The following is a 16,833-nucleotide window of genomic DNA, read 5'->3' on the forward strand; positions in this document are numbered from 1 at the left end:
GCTGAAATTGCACTTTCATCCCATAAAGTTCGCATTCTTCCTGATCTTCCAATTGAATTATCATAAGCACTGTCCCTTGAACTCCAAATTGATTTAATCAGCTTACGATCCTTGATTCCAATTTTGTTTCCTGAAGCAGAATTATATCTGGACTTACATTACAAATTGAATTGTCACACAGCCCCCTGATATTCCTAGTAAGGATTTAATGGTTGAAAAGAAATAACTTCCTGAGCTTCTTCTTCGTGTAATAAGAGGACTAGGATCAACTTTTCTATTCCTTTTCTTGTAAGAATTTGGATACTGAAGGATCAATATTTGGTTTAATAGGTACAAGCGGTATCTAAAAAAAAAAAATCTGTTACAAAATTTCCAGAAGGAAGATGAGAAGACTGATTGGACTCAACAATTAAATCAGTTACACAATTTCCAGAAAAAAAGAGGAGAAGACTGATTGGACTCGACCATTAAATCACCTTCCGTATTTAAGACACTTGGAGAAGAGGAATCTGGAAATAACATTCTGATGTCTTCTTTTATGTTAAAATTGCCATGTAATATATGAATTTCTTTTAAAAGAGGAGAAAACTCATCTACTTCATGACTAACTATTATCACTGATAATCGATAGATCTTCTCTGATGAAGCTATAGAAAGGATTCTTTGTAATCTTTTTTCAGGATGAAATTTATAATTCTGGAAAAAATTGTTTGATGAGTCGCAAACACTTGTTTTCTTAGAAGACAAATCTGAAAATAAAGACAATTTCTCATCTTTCATAAAGATGCGTGGCCTTGAGATATATGCAACTAAAGTTTGTCTCTCAAAGTCTCCTGCGGCTCTGTGTTAGTTGTTGGCTTTACATATTTTGTAAGGCTCTGTGTTAGTTGTTGGCTTTACATATTTTGTAATGTTTGTTGGCTCTGTATTAGGTGTTGGATGATGGAAGTCCCACATTGGCTAATTTAGGAAATGATCATGGGTTTATAAGTGAGGAATACTAACTCCATTGGTATGAGGCCTTTTGGAGAAGCCCAAAGCAAAGCCATGAGAGCTTATGCTCAAAGTGGACAATATCATACCATTGTGGAGAGTCGTGTTCGTCTAACATGGTATCAGAGCCATGCCCTAAACTTAGTCGTGCCAATAGATTGGTAACTCCTCAAATATCGAACAAAGGACTCCAAAAGAAAATGAGTCAAGCCTCCTCGAAGGCAGTAAAAAATGACTAAGACTCCAAAGGAGTCGAGCCTCGATTAAGGGGAGGCGCACTTTGTTGGAGGGGAGGTGTTGGATGATGGAAATCCCACATTGGCTAATTTAGGAAATGATCATGGGTTTATAAGTGAGGAATACTAACTCCATTGGTATGAGGCCTTTTGGGGAAGCCCAAAGCAAAGCCATGAGAGCTTATGCTCAAAGTGGACAATATCATACCATTGTGGAGAGTCGTGTTCGTCTAACATTAGGGTCACTCAGTATCTTTGTTCTTCTTGCTGTTTGAAAACCATTGTTTTTTTTTTTTTTTTTTTTTGGTGCTTTTGTATTTCTTCCTTTTAACTATTCTCTTGGTTGTAGTGGTTTTGGTCAGTGTTTCCAGTTCTTAAGGGTTCTAGTTTGCAGCCCCTTTTCTGCTTTTCTTTCTCTCCTTTGGGAGATTGTATCTCTGAACATTTTTCTTCTTTTCCAATCATAAATGAACATTTTGTTTCTTGTTTAAATAAAAAGTAATATGTAGTATGTACTCCCTGCCTTCCGCAACTGTGTAGATCGCTAATTTGTTAATGAATAGGTTAGTAAAATTATGATTCAACAAACAGATCAACAAACTAGCAATAGAAAATATCTTCAAATGTGCTTGAGGGGAGTGTTATTTTTATGCTTTTAGTTAATCAGTAGTTTTTATTATTTACAGTGTTATGTTAGCTGTTATTAGTATATGAATATATTTGTAAGATTATTTCTTTTTATGGAAATCTTTCTCCTACTGATGAGGTACATTTGAAGAAACCTTGTTAAAATCATTGTGAATCTGACAAAATAATTTTGTTAGATACGTACATTCTTCTTGATATTTAGTAAAACTTTGTGATTTATTCACCTTCATTTTATTGATGAGGTTTTCTGTTATCATTTGATTTTGTAGGATGCTTGCTCACAAATTTGTTCAAAAGACGGTGGAATCGGACCAGTACTTGAAAAAAACAAAAGCGAAGAAATCTTGGTGGTCATTTGGATGGTATCTAGTTTTCTCTCTATAACTCAGATAATATCGTTCCTAGAACTACCATAATTTGTTTCATATTTTATAGAACAATCACAAACAGTTTTTTGTATAATGGATCCACTACCAAAAAATTACTCTGTAATCACAACAGAGCCGACTATTATTGAACACTTTTTCTCTAATCATTCCATCTTACCTAGTTCATTATTAGTCAAAATAGTCAATATTTTAGGGATACTTTGGTGTGTGCACTCGATCAGGAACAATCAATCATTCAAAGATGAAGAGGAACAATTTTTTAGTCAAGAAGACTGGGAACAACTGAACAAATTTATAGGGTATAAGGAAGAAGAAAATTCAATTTCCATCATAAATGCTAGCAAAGAGGACGCTCTTCTTACTTCTTTGGAGGTTCACATGAACCGTAATGCATCAAAGCTTACTGATGAGGCACAACATTGTCTTGCTGAATTGTCATGTAAAAACTTGAACTGTTCCATGAAGTTTTTTCCAGAAACGAAAGTTTTTGACATCAATTTGGGGTCATATCAACTATCTTCGCCAAGTGGTCTCCTTGCTGTGGTCTGATTCAAACCCTTCCTTTTACTTGCGAACAATTAATATTTCCAAAAGCTTGACGAAGTAATTTGAATGCAGTGGAGCACTGAAATATATGTGTTTTGCAGAGTGCTGCTACTCATGATTCATTGGTTGGTATCTTCTGTTACAAGCCTTTTGATGTCAAAGTGGACTGGAGCTTGGTTGTGAAGGCTTCTCCTTGTTACATGACCGTAAGCTCCATCTTGATACTTTTGCAACTGTAGTTCTTTTTCCATGCCTTTCTGCTGATTAGCCCCTTTGTCCAGTATCTCAAAGATGTCATCGAACAAATTCTGAGCTTCTTTGAGAGCAGCGCTACTGTTGGTCAGACTGTGGCATTGGAAACAGCAGCCGCCTTGCAGGTGTAGTTTTGATCTTTGCCCACGATTGAAATGTTAAACATATTGCTTCTAACGGCCTGCTAATTTAGTTGGGTAAACTTCCGAGTCACTGATGTAATTTATTGGCAATCGTACTTATAATTGTTGAAGATGTCAAAAAAGTTTCTGACATGAATCCAGATGTTAAATTATTATGAAGAGTATCTTGATATTGAAGTATGGTCTTAATGACTTGAAACGAAAGGTTCAGAAATTTCTAGTTCCGGACTATGTGGTATTAAAGGGCATGGTGGATTGTTTGTGATGAACATGGGTTGTCATCATAATGTTCTATTATGAGCTTCACAAACAAGATAAAAAAATCTCTCTCCTCTCTTAACCCTGTATCCTTAACCCTAACTGTCAGCTAACACTGCTGCTACTGCCTCGTCCATCGTCGTCGTTGTTCACTTGACCAATTGTTTCTCTTCTCCCTCCGATAACCACACATCTTCTCTCCGCTCACAACCCATGACCATTCGTCTTTCTCCCCCCCAAGGTACCATTTGACTCACAACCTTTATTCGTTATTCACTTCTCCATCCCGAGACCACTTAGTGTACAACCACCAGAAATAAAACCTCAGAGTTCTTCTATTTCATTTAACAGTAAAAGATCACTAGTATTTATACTGTAGTGGATACAATTGAAGTTACTGTTGCTAACTAAACTAACTCTAACCAATGGCAATTAACACTTAACCAAGAGACTAACACTTCCAGTCCTTCACAAAGAGAAGAAACAACCATGGAAAAAATAGCTACATAACTACATCAGCGTCTTCCTACCAAAAATTCAGCTTGCCCTTGAATCAACTGCTGGATAAGGAAACAAATCCGCGATCTTGATGATTGGATTGATCTTGTAATTGTCTGGAAAGTAAATTCGATAGGCATTATATTTACATCCTTCTGCAAAACAGCATAGCGTCAAACTTACTTGCCTGAAACTTGTTATATGTTCCTTTAGGAAATTGAGCTTTCTTCAAACTTTTGTGTTCATCAACTTTGGCCTTATATCGGGCAGTAGTTTGTTCCAAATGATCCATAGCCTCATTGTGAAACTCCACAATCACAGTTGTCATGTATGTAGCTTGCTCATTCAAATTGATAGATGTTGTAGGCAAATTATAAAACAGGGCAACCTTTAGCTAAAAGCTCCTGAATTTGTTGTTCTGTGTAATTGTGACCTGTGAACTGCCTTTGTGCTTTTGCCAAGCATGGAAGGTGGAAGTTCCTGTGTAGTTATGAAGAGAAAGGTCCAAGTCCCTCTTTCTTCTTATTTACATTGGGTAAGAAAGGATCATGATCATTTTAAGGGATTAAATGTTCTTTAGTAGATCATTTTAAGGTTTCTATTCTGCTCGATCCTTTCATGGTGGACAAGGCTTTATTCAAACTTAAAGCTGGCAACTCCCCAACGGTTTAACATCCTACTGGATAATTGAAGCTCTATGGTGATTTTCTTTTGCTGAGTGAGAAGTGATGTAGTGATAAGGACACTTTCTAGAAATTATTGAAGGGTGTGGTGGGTGGATCTCAATCAAGAACTTGTGTACGACTTATTGGGAGCATATTATGTTTTAGAAGTTATTGACCATTATTTTTCTTAAGATTTTTGAGTCAATGTAATGGAAGGTGAATAAGTTGAATAATAATGGAAGGTAATACATTTTCTTCTTGCTTTCAATGTATTTTACTATGGTGTCGTTGCTTATCATTCGAATTTTGATAAAGCCCTAGCAAGTTCCGTACCACTTATGTGTGTGTTGATTGTTTCATTGTTTTGTAGATGACAATTGAGGAAGTTAAGCGCACTGCTCAGCTCCAAGTGAATAGAGCATTGAAAGATCGTTCAAGGTTTCTGTTCTCCTCCCTTGTGGGACTTCTAGTCTGTGTTTTAGAACATAATTTTATCATATTGAATCATCATTCGAATGCTTAAAAACGTGAAAGAGCACTCATTTGGAAAAAGTTTCTGCTGCTGCAATGGGGTTCACCACTCTAGTAATCAGTCTTTGTGGCAGTCATGAAGTAGAATGGGGTTCTGGTTATTTTCTTTTTGATTGTTGTAAATTGCATATGTATGAAGTTCTATGCTCGAACCAGTATATGTCATTTCCTCCCTACTAATTCTGATTTCCACTTTTTGGCCCTCTACAAATTTCCAATTCTATAAATCTTCAGCCCCCAAAACAAAAATCCGATAAACCCTCAAAGCCAACCTAAAGATACTTCTAGCTTACGACTGCCATAGCATTGCAAAACTTAGTCAAAGAAATTGAGCTTTTTTTCCATTTTGTGTTCTTTCCATATATCAGTTAAAAAGAAGTCTTAAATTTGATTCAGTTATTGGATGTTCGAACCTTGTTTCTTATCATCTATTAATGAAAATTTGTTTCTTTTGGAAAAATGGACTTAAAATACTTTCAATAGGCGTACTTCCAACGGAAAGTAGTTCCACCACTAGAGGTAGGTCGTGATGGCAAGGAAGATTGCTGCAGGCGGGAGTTGGAATATGGGCAAGGTTGTGTAGAATGTGCAATGTTGTATGAGTTTGAATGGAATGAAGCCATCCCCATTTACAACACTTTGAATTGGAAATGGGATGTATTGGACGTTACCAATTTTAAGAACATAAAAATACCAAGAAGTGTTTTATTTATGATCTAACAAACTTGTATACAAGTATCCTTGAATCAAGTGGAAATGGTGTCGAAGAAGAAAGAAAATGCATCTAGGTTGCGTAGCAAAGGAAGAATCTATATTATTGTATATCTCAACTCTCAATTAAAAATAAAAATATGTTTGCAAGCTCCAAAATGATAAAAGTGTTGACGGTAGGAAGGACTGTGCATGAGACAAGGAGGAGAAAAAGCCTCCGTTTAACCTTCTAACCTTATCGGAGCCAATTAATTTTTGTATTGAATTAAAGATCAAGAATTATGAAGGAGATATCTAAACCCTATGATATTTAATTGTGTAGATGCAAGTTATCCTATAGATGCTACCTACAATATTGTAAAATTTATCTCATATAATGTTTATCTGCTTTTAGGTTTCTGTTGGACTTGGATATTGCAGCTCCTAAGATTACAATTCCAGCGGAGTTCCATCTTGATGATATCAATTCAATAAACCTTCTGATTGATTTGGGGAATTTGTTGATTCGAACACAGGTTTGTACTAGTATTTAAAGAATAGAAGGGCTGTCATTCAAATTTATTTCTCTGATATTTTGTTACGTCTCTGCCTCTTCTTTGGGTCTGATATTGTTTTAAATTAGGAGATTACAGAATATAATCTGGATAACAAAATCCCATTACAATAACAATTACAATTGAATGCAAGACAAGACACCACTAAATAATAATTAAATGAATAATAGAGTAATGTAAATCAATCTTGCTTAAGAACTTTCTTCCAACAAAATCTCTCTCACTGCATGAAGAAAGCTCAATTTATAGGGTGATTCCTCTTCTTACCAACCTAGCTAACCAACCAACAAAAAGAAAAGAAACAAAAAACCTAGAAATAATGAATCATTTATTTTAACCAAAACAGCATACTAACAATTAAGCAGTGTTGAAGCTTGAAACAACCAGATTCGGTTAAATCAATTTCATACCCCATGAGAAAATGAACTTATCCTCAAGTTGATCACGAAGAAGCCAACTGAAACTGAAAATGAAGATAGAAAAGTACTCTCACCTTTTCTTCTCTATGCTTTCCCTAATCTTTATCTTTAGCCTTCATCCTGTCTTCAGATCTTGACTCAAGAAAGGACATCTTTTTGAAGTTGGAAATTTTCTTCTAGTGAGTGAGTTATTTATTTATTTATTTTTATAAATAAATTGGAGTGTCAAGTGAAGGAAATCCAACAATCGTGAGTAAACACAGAAAACCTGGAGCGACCAAAAAAGAAAATTAAGGAACCATCAAAGTTACAAATTCCCCTTTAAATTACAAATGCCTTAAAACAGGAAGCACTTAATGGAGAAAAAAAATCCGCTGAAATAGTCTGGAAGAAAAACCAGATAGCCAAAGAACATCCGAAGCTATGACCAAATCTAGCGATGTGCAAGACCAACTCCTCAGCACTACCCAAAAGACAAAACTTGACAGAAAAAGCCAGGAAGATACCAATTGGAGAATCAGCTCCAACTTTTCTACAGAAGTCATATATTCTTTTTTTCTTCTTATTAAGACAAAATCCATCCAGACTATGTTCTTTCTATGTTTTCATGCCAAAGTCATTTAACCTTTCTTTGTTCTTATGTGACAACTTGTTCAACCTCGTGATTCTAGATGGTTTATTTGTATTGAGCTTTTTGAATGTATCAAGAATTTTTTCATTAGCTACCTCATGGGCCAGCTTTGCCTCCCTGGGCTCATTGATTATGGGTTAATGGATTCGGTTTGAGCAGATTCAAAAGGTTTTCGTAATAAGCATTGAAATTTCTATCAGAGTTTTGATATAGCCAAATTCAGGACTTTCTCTGTGGTGTTCTCTCTGTAGTTTGTGAGCAGTATTCTTCTAGTTATATTTGTGTGAACTGTGATGCATCTATTTCCTCTCTTTTGGCTATTATTTTCATTCCATTTCAACTTTTTCGCTTCACCCTCTTTGGGAATTTGTATTCTTGAACATTACCAGCCTGTTGCTACCTCAAAGAAGGCAAATTTTGTAAATGCAGTTATGATTATTGGTCTTACACATGGTTAATGTCTACAGGATGAACATGAAAACGTGTCTCCTCAAGAGTTGGATATGTATTTGCAATTTGATGTGGTCTTGAGTGATGTCTCTGCCTTTTTGGTTGATGGCGATTACAACTGGAATCAAATTTTTGGCAAAGATACTCATGAATCTTCCCGTGTAACAGAGATTAATATATTGCCTGTTATTGACAAGTGTGGGGTTATCTTAACGCTGCAACAGGTAATCTTCCTCTAATTTGTATGTATTTATTTTCTGAGCTGCCTATACATGCTATTCAGTAGGCATGCTTAACCTTTAATGTTACTTGCCTTATTCAATGCAGATTCGATTGGAGAATCCGTCTTACCCTTCAACAAGGCTTGCAGTGCGATTGCCTTCATTAGGATTTCACTTTTCACCAGCAAGGTATCATCGACTGTTGAAAATTCTGAAGATCTTTCAGGGGGATAATACAAATTCAGATGTTCCTCAACCGTGGAATCAAGCTGACTTTGAGGGGTGGCTATCTGTTCTTATTAGGAAGGTTGTGCTTGCTATCTCTTGTTATCTCCTATATTCTGTTTATTTATAAATCTTTAATTTGTTTCATTATTTCCCATTTTGTTAATAGGGTGTTGGAAACAGGGAGGCTGAATGGCAACTGCACTACTGTTGTCTAGTAGGGCCCTATCTCTACTTGATTGAAAGCCCAGGATCCAAATCTTACAATCGCTATATCAGGTTCAAATACTATGCAAATTAGATCATAATCGGCTGTATGCATTACTATTCCGAAGATATCATTTTAAGAGATGTGAAATTGTAAATGGTCGCCAGAAATTATGTATTGAGAGGTGCATAATCTATTTATAATATATAAAAAAACAAATAAATCTTTAGATATTAGGTAACAATAAATCTTATTAAATCCATACAAGGTAACAATGAATCTAGATAAATCCTTAGATACATGGCAATAATAGAGGTAAATTAGGAAGGTCAACTACTTCCCTTATTTAATGAGATTACACAAATATCTTTTAATTCAAGGTTATTCTTTCAACACTCCCCTTCAAACTGAGGAATAAATATTATCCATTTCTAGCTTGGATACTAATTCATGAAACATTGAGTTGGCCTTCTGTTAGTGTATCTATTAGTTAAAGTTGCGAGGGCAGTAACTAATCCATGCTATCCCCTTCTCTTGCTTCTCCATGTAAAATGTTGATCGATTTCAATATGTTTTGTCCTGTCATGCTAGGTAGGATTATGTGCAAATTTGATAGCTAATTTGTTGTCACAGTACAACTTTATCAAACATTCTCCTTTAATTTGTAAGTCATCAAGGATTATCTTCAACTATAAGAGTCCATATAGCTTTTGTGCAATAGCTTGGAATTCTAATTCGACAAAAGATCTAGCAACCACATTTTCTTACTCCTCTATGTTACCAAATTACCTCCAAAAAAAAGTATATTCCATAGTAGATTTTCTGTCCACTATTGATCCAACATAGTCAACGTCGGTGTCAGCTTCCAACGCAAGATAATTATTTCGTTCGAATAATTCTTTTTCTTGAAGTTCGTTTTAGGTAGCGTAACACTTTATATGTTGTTTGAAGGTGAGGCTCCCCCAAACCATGCATAAAATGACTAACTACACATTGTTTATGCTATGTTTGATCGAGTGTGAGTTAGATATATAAGCCCTCTGGCACATTTCTCTGTTTACCATAACTTCCTCTTCTGAGTTTTATCGTTTACGGATGCGGAAAAATTGCTTTGTTCAATTCCTTAAAAAATGGCTAAGATGATTCACAATGATTATTTGTCTTGTGAGTGTGAGTTGATACTTCATTGCTTCGATGATTATTTGTCTTGATATATTCAGAGTTTTCCTTTGGCATTTGTTGTCTTGGAGAGGCGCTTTTGGTTTGTGTAACTTTTGACATTTGGCTGCCTTCATAATTGGAGGTTATTGGTTCTTGTCACTATGCCTTTTCAGGCTGAAACAGTAACCTACCTACTTATGTACGCTCATCAAGATAGAACCATAAAACTACCTGTCTTAGACATAGTAGCTACTTGTTACTTTGACTTTCTAGACTTGAACAGTAAAACTACCTATTACTACGCCACTCAGGCTTGAATAGTAAAAAAAAACCATTGCTCTTCCCACTAGGCACCATTGATAGTACTTCAGTAGTATACCCTCTATGAATCCTGAAATCATCTGTGGGTGACAACTAAGCCATGTGTAACAAGTAGACCCTAACCCCTGTTGGTTAGTTCATGAATTGGGGTAGCGCTCTATCCGTCCCTACAAGGTATTTGGTCAACCCAAGGAGGCTATGGAACTCATGACTAGGTACTATGACCATAATATGTGAAACAATAACTCATAGTCTATAGATACACATCTAGCACTCTATGACACAGCGATAGTCCAACTTATAACTAGGCAATAACGGGATATCCAAACCCTAAATCATGCATAATAAATGTTTAAGGGCATACAACATGCTCGAAATGCTCATTAAGTGATAACGACCCAACCTCAGCATAATGGAAAGCATAGAAGTCTAATGATCTATTAGAGTTCAACATCATGTTGCGGAAGGTATATAACTGTAAATAGAACTAAGTGGTAACTGTTCCCATTATCTAAGCGCAATTATCATGAGACTAGGTCAAACTAGTCTCCTAAACATAATACTCATTCATTGCCCTCAATCCTAATTGACTCCTACAAGTATTTCTGAAACTTGCTCCATATGGTTACCTACTTGATTGTAGACTTCTCGAGCTTTTTCGGGTCTTCGAGGATATTCTAAATTTCTCCAAAATTGTTCAATATGCCCTAAATTAAGTTAAAATAATAAACGGGTGAAAATGGCTAGCTTTAAATTTGCTAAAGAGAAGGTTAAGAAACTAACCTGTACAGTCATCTTGCTTTCCTTTTTTTTTTTTTTTTTTCTTGGAAAAAATCTTTTTTTTATTTTCTTACAATACGAGGTGTTACCGTATACTGTGGTTTAATGGGCCACATTAATTTCACGTTTTGTTTCAAGATATTCATTTTTTAATAGTAAGCAAAGCTGTTCAACTGCATTTTTACTTTGGACTTTTTGGCTTCTGCCTTCTTCCAAGATGATGTTTTGGTTGGGGATTCATGATTGTTTTCAAGACAACATTTAATGAGGTTTTTCAAGACAACATATATATATATATTTGGTGATTCAAAGGCTCTCTTTGAGATTTATTTTCAACATTTCTTATGGAGTCAAATCTGCTATCTAGTGCTAGTCGAGAAATTGGATAGAATTTGAAAAGAGAAACTTCTTTGATTAGTAAAGTTTCTTAAAACGAAGATTGAGATTTTTGTCAATACTTGATGGAGCTTTCAGAAGTCTATTTCAACTTTCATGGGGAGTTCGATGCTAATTCTCTTGATTCAATTTAATGTATTCGTTCTTTGGTAAAATTTTGTGTTTATCATTTGTTATGGGTTGTAGTTTCTTTTTGTTTCTCTTTACTTTTTCATTTCCACTCATTCTGGAGTTCGTACACTTTGAGTGATAGTCTCTCTTTTCATCTTTTCAATGAAAACGTCTTGCCCAAATAAAACAAAAAAAATTGGAGAATAGTTATTTATTTTTAATTTCTTGCCGAATTTGGATGCTTTTATTTCCCTTCATTAGAATACCATATTTTCTTTATATACTTCACATTTAGGAGTTTGTCTCCTTTGAACATTCGTTGTATTTATTGATTATATCACGTATATAAGTTCATATCTTGTAATTTAAAAAATTTTAATTTAATTAATGTGAAGTACTGTGCATGGACTTTCCTATAGTATAATTTATCTCTCTTCTAAACAAGGTTAAAAATGAAGATGAGAGGAAGGATCCTTTTCCTTGAAGCCACCAAATAGGGTTGGTTTAGCTGGGGAATTTGCCACTAAAATGCATGGTGTTTTCATAGTCCATTGGGCTTCAGAGGAAATCTCTTGTTTCTTTCTGTCTTTAATGTGGCTGATTAGAGAAGTGCATTTATATGAAGCTATATTGGTGGTGTTGCCTTCTCTTGCAACAGTCAACTAGCTATATGATTTAGCATTATCCTTAATTTTATTTGATGTAGCTATATTTTCTGATTTAAGTGCTTTTTTTTATTGATCTGGGTAAGCTTAAGAGGAAAACAAACTGTTCAATTGCCGGCAGAGTTGGTTGGGGATGTGCAACATGTTTTGGCTGTTCATGATGCTTCACGATCAAATATTAAGGTTAAAATTGTCTTATGCTATTTGTGTACATGATTGATCTCTGTTGAGCATCTTGCTCACTCAGCTTCATAATTGTGTTGGGTTTAGGTTGTGGAGGATGCTAGTGCCCTCATATTGAGGTGTGATTCCGATGTTTCAAGAAAAATTTGGCAAAACCGCTTGCAAGGGGCTATATATCGTGCTTCGGTATGTGATTATCTGTTGGATTATGTCATTACTTGTATTTGTCTTTCATTTGGGTTTTGATGAGATGCAGATTAGTTTACTTCTTGTTACTTTATTTCATTAGGCATCTTCCACATTATACTGTTTTTATAATTGCTTGTGCTGTGTGTGGTTTTTCTGAGTTCTAATGTATGTAAATGTTTCGTTCAAAACAACTGTGAGAATAATTAAGTACTCTTCTTTTCTCTTGGTTTCATCTCTCATCAGCTTACATATAATGTTGTTTTACTAATCATAACGATCTTTTCGGATTTTGTAAGAAATCCTTGAAATTGAGGTAAGACAGTTCAACTTATATGGGTATGCTGACGGTGTAAGAGCTGATTTTTTGTTTTTACTAATCATCTATATGTTTTTATGGATATTTTTCTATTAGCAACTAGTCCTAATAACTGTTATAGTGCTTGTATTAGTAAGGTTATTTTATTGTAAATATATGTTGTCCTTCAAGGTCTTTTTACTCTCATTTACTTAGGTTCCCTTTGTACACTTGTATTAAATTATTTCTTTCTTATTTTGGTCACTTTTTATGGTTTTATGATTAGGTTATATATATATATATATTATACATTCTTAGAATTACTCTTATTGTATTCAGTCTAATGTTGGTTTTAGTTGTAAATATGAAAAGAAGTATCATATAACATTATGCTAGATGAGCACAATAAAACAATAAAACCGTAATTTGTTAAACCCTAGCCACCACCACCCTTTCTATCGTTGCTGCCATCACTGCCGAACATCATAGCCGAACGACTTCCCCTTGGCCTATTCTTTATCGTGGGTCTTCAACACACGATTTAACACGGGTCTCCTCTGCAACTTCTAGTGGTCTTCGATGTTAGAGCTTGATCTCCAATGGCATTTGCTTGAGTTTTTCCTTCCTCCATCGTGAATGTTAGTTTTGGTTTAGTACCTTCTGTACATCTGCCTTCTCTATGACTGAGTTCGACTCCTCTGTTTAGTGTTAGACCATCCGCACAGGTATGTGTCTTCCTCTTCTTCCAAACCTCCCGAACTTGTCTCCATCCACATAGGTATGATTCATCTTCACCTTCTCCGATCCCAAGTCACAAATTTAGTGGCCACAGTTATATTCAGTGGTTGCAATCAATTAGAATATTCATTTCTGGTAAGGGTAACGACAATTATTTCTCGAATGAGCATGTGCTGCTCAAACCAACCGATCTTGAATTCAAGAAGTGGAAAGTTGAAAATAAAATGGTCATGTGGTGGCTAGGTAATTCTATGTCTAATGAAATAGGTAAGAATTTCTTTTTATTTGAAACAACACATCAAACTTGGGATGCTCAATCAATCATTCTGTATAAGAAAAATACTTCAGAATTTTTTCAAATAGAATCAATCTTAATATATATAGAGAGAGAATTATCGATACATAGAGAATTGGAAAACAAACTAATCTTAATCTCAATATACATATATATATATATATATATATATATATATATTAATAAGAAACGATCATCAAGAAATGAAAAGTGATTAATGCTCGAAAGATGCAAAGCTTCCTAAGAGGAATGGAAAGAAACAACTAAAAAGGATTACAAAAAAGTATATAAGTATCTATCCAAATAATTCCAAATCTTTTTCAACACAGAGTTAAAATAATTATCCAAACAAAACAACAAAATAAAGGAAAAGAACGCTTGGCTTCGAGCAAAAGTGACTAACAGATAGTATGTTTCGGCGAAAGTCTTCAACAAAAATTCATCGATCTCTATATTGACTGAATGTGCTCCAAATTCTTCACTGCTCACACTAATATCAGATGCTTCATCGGATTCATATTATGAACGATTGGAGAGAAGATAGAATTCTTTGTGGTGGGAAAGGTGGTGGAATACCTAAGGCGATAACATCCTTAGTGGTGGAATAGCTAATGATACCTTTGATTAAAGTGACATTTGAACATGGTGGAGTGATCACTCAAAGAGTAGAAGAGTTCGTAGATTGTAAAGGAGATTGCTGTAACTTTGGAGAGGAAGTGAAGAGTCGAATACAAGCTTCTTTCAAAATGTCTGAATTAGTCTCTGAATTTTCAGGGATATCAGAACAATCTTTCTTCTAATTATTAAGAAGGTGGTAGGCTTCAATGTCTATTTATCATTTTAGAGACATGAAGTGTAGGTTTGGAAACGATAAAAATCTGAATAAACGGCTGAGAAGACCAAATATTATTTGTTTGCATAGCCCGAAGGTCCTTCTTGAATAAAAAAGAACATTAACTTATGCAACTTATCATGTAAAGAAATAAAATTCAATTCAACATCTTTGGCCACATGATCATTTCAGTCTCCATCTTTGGGGAGATCTAAACTTGACCAAATGAATAGTCTTGGAGACATCCTAACTTCCTTATGAAAAAAAATGTGCACTGGATTTTGCAACAATTGAATTAGCTCAAATAAGATGTGTGGTATAGAGGGGATCTGTCAGCTTGTTCTTCATATATCTAATAAAAATCATGTCATTTTCATATCAAATGCAAAAGTAAAGGTTACATGTACAACAACTCATCACCTACATGTAAATGGATTGCGGCCGCAGTTGAAGGAGCGGATGGGGGAGGAGGGAAAATGATGAACTAGTTGATGGGAGGAGGAGAAAGAAAGAAGAAAAAAAAGGGAATGGGAAACGGTGGTCGAAGACGACATAAAAATGATATGGGGAACCGATGGGGAGGAGGAGTGGCTAGGGTTTAAAGAAGAAAATTGAAGAGATTGCGACCAGACGATGCCTGAAAAAACCAATATGGAGGTGACTAAGGTTAAAAGAAAACAAAGGCAGGATGATTGAGGGGTGACAAAACTTCGGAGGAAGATGTTTGGCATGCGACAAACAGAAACAACAGGGACTGGCGACCGAAGGTGACCAGTCAGATGCATCTTCAGTGGTCTGAGGCTAAACGGTATGGTGACCAGAATTTTGGAAACGAAAGGGTTAGGAGGAGAGAGGAGAGAGGAGAGAGCGAACTCCAAGAAGGGAAGGGTCTTTTAATCCTAATACTAATTAATCAAAGAAACCAATCCTAATCCTAATTAACCAAGAAAATAATCCTTATACTTATTAATTAAGTAATTGACCAAGATACCCTACTACATCATAATTACCCTTTTGATGTTATTTATATTAATTAGGATGTTTCACATTGCTTACATCGCTGACATTGCATTATTAAGATTTTGGTTTGGTTTTTATTTTTTTAACTACTTGGAGTTGTTATATAGCCTTTCAACTTTTTTTTTTATTTTAATTATTCTTTTTCATTAATCAATGAAATATTCATATTTGGTTTAATTAACTAAATCAACTGTTGGATTAGCAATGACTTCATCAAATGAAATCAACTGATAATTACAAATTCTGCTGTCAGTTTTTTTAATTGAATTTATAGTGATATTTAAGAATTACCTTAATATTTGTATAGGCCTCGGCTCCTATTTTGGGTCTATCTGAAACTTCCTCAAACTCCGAGGACTCGGAAGTTGAACCAGATGAAAGTGATAATATGATGGATTCATCTATAGAGAGGGTTTTTCTGACTGGTTCTCTTGATGAACTTAAAGTCTGTTTCAGTTCTAGTAATCAGGTATGTCAGTAAACTTCGTTGTTTTTGAAATTTACTTCACAATATTTTTTAAAAATGTTCATTGTCATTCCCTTTTCAGCATGACCAGGACTTTGAGAAGGTCCTTCTTGCAGAAGAGAGACATTTGATTGAGTTCCGGGCAATTGGTGGTCAGGTACATAATTTTAATTTGTTTGTTTATTTACCTATATTCTATGTATGTTTCTCAGATTCTCTTCTAAGTGATACATTTGTGCAAAATAGGTTGAGTTGTCGATTAGGTCAGATGACATGTTCATTGGCACTATACTGAAGTCTTTGGAAATTGAAGACTTAGTTTGTTCGAAGACCAGTTCTCAATCTTGTTATTTGGCAAGATCATTTGTTCATGGGGAAGAGACACCTTCGTTTTTTGACTATTCAAAAAATAAAGGTTCTGATAACAATGATTCGACTCAAATTGAAGGTGATGAGAAATTCTTCGAGGCACCTGAAACCTTGGTTGACTATGCTGATTATCAGATGCAATCACCTGGAAAAGGACTCGATTATGTAAAATCTCGAAGTTCTGTCCAATTGAAAAATTTTGCACCCCCCAGTTTTTCACGTATTGCAGGTTTGCTTCCACCTGGTGGCTCTGAAACTCATAGTGCGGATAATGAGCAACCTATTACATTAGATAATTTTGTAAAAGCTCAAATAGCATTTTATGACCAAAATTCTCCTCGGTACTATGATGTAGACAAACAGGTCTGTCCCTATCTCTCGCTCGATTATATATTATCTACTAGGATTTTGAATTTAAAATATTGAATTATTGT

At 35.0% G+C, this 16,833-nt stretch overlaps 1 protein-coding gene across 1 annotated transcript in view; it reads left to right on the top strand.

The window, feature by feature from the left end:
* The window catches only part of LOC111811402 (pleckstrin homology (PH) domain-containing protein), a 72,023-nt gene that overhangs the window by 22,610 nt on the left and 32,580 nt on the right, over positions 1-16,833 (top strand). The window contains exons 11-24 of the mRNA XM_087117799.1: positions 2,147-2,239; positions 2,488-2,809; positions 2,914-3,018; positions 3,094-3,189; positions 4,999-5,066; positions 6,265-6,385; positions 7,942-8,148; positions 8,252-8,452; positions 8,540-8,649; positions 12,099-12,195; positions 12,283-12,381; positions 15,872-16,033; positions 16,113-16,187; positions 16,277-16,762. Of these exons, the coding sequence (XP_086973925.1) occupies positions 2,147-2,239; positions 2,488-2,809; positions 2,914-3,018; positions 3,094-3,189; positions 4,999-5,066; positions 6,265-6,385; positions 7,942-8,148; positions 8,252-8,452; positions 8,540-8,649; positions 12,099-12,195; positions 12,283-12,381; positions 15,872-16,033; positions 16,113-16,187; positions 16,277-16,762 (2,242 nt within the window). The remainder of the gene's footprint in view (positions 1-2,146; positions 2,240-2,487; positions 2,810-2,913; positions 3,019-3,093; positions 3,190-4,998; positions 5,067-6,264; positions 6,386-7,941; positions 8,149-8,251; positions 8,453-8,539; positions 8,650-12,098; positions 12,196-12,282; positions 12,382-15,871; positions 16,034-16,112; positions 16,188-16,276; positions 16,763-16,833) is intronic.

Source organism: Cucurbita pepo, chromosome 15 (assembly GCF_057944985.1).
Source record: "Cucurbita pepo subsp. pepo isolate OVF chromosome 15, ASM5794498v1, whole genome shotgun sequence".
Taxonomy (NCBI): domain Eukaryota; kingdom Viridiplantae; phylum Streptophyta; class Magnoliopsida; order Cucurbitales; family Cucurbitaceae; genus Cucurbita; species Cucurbita pepo.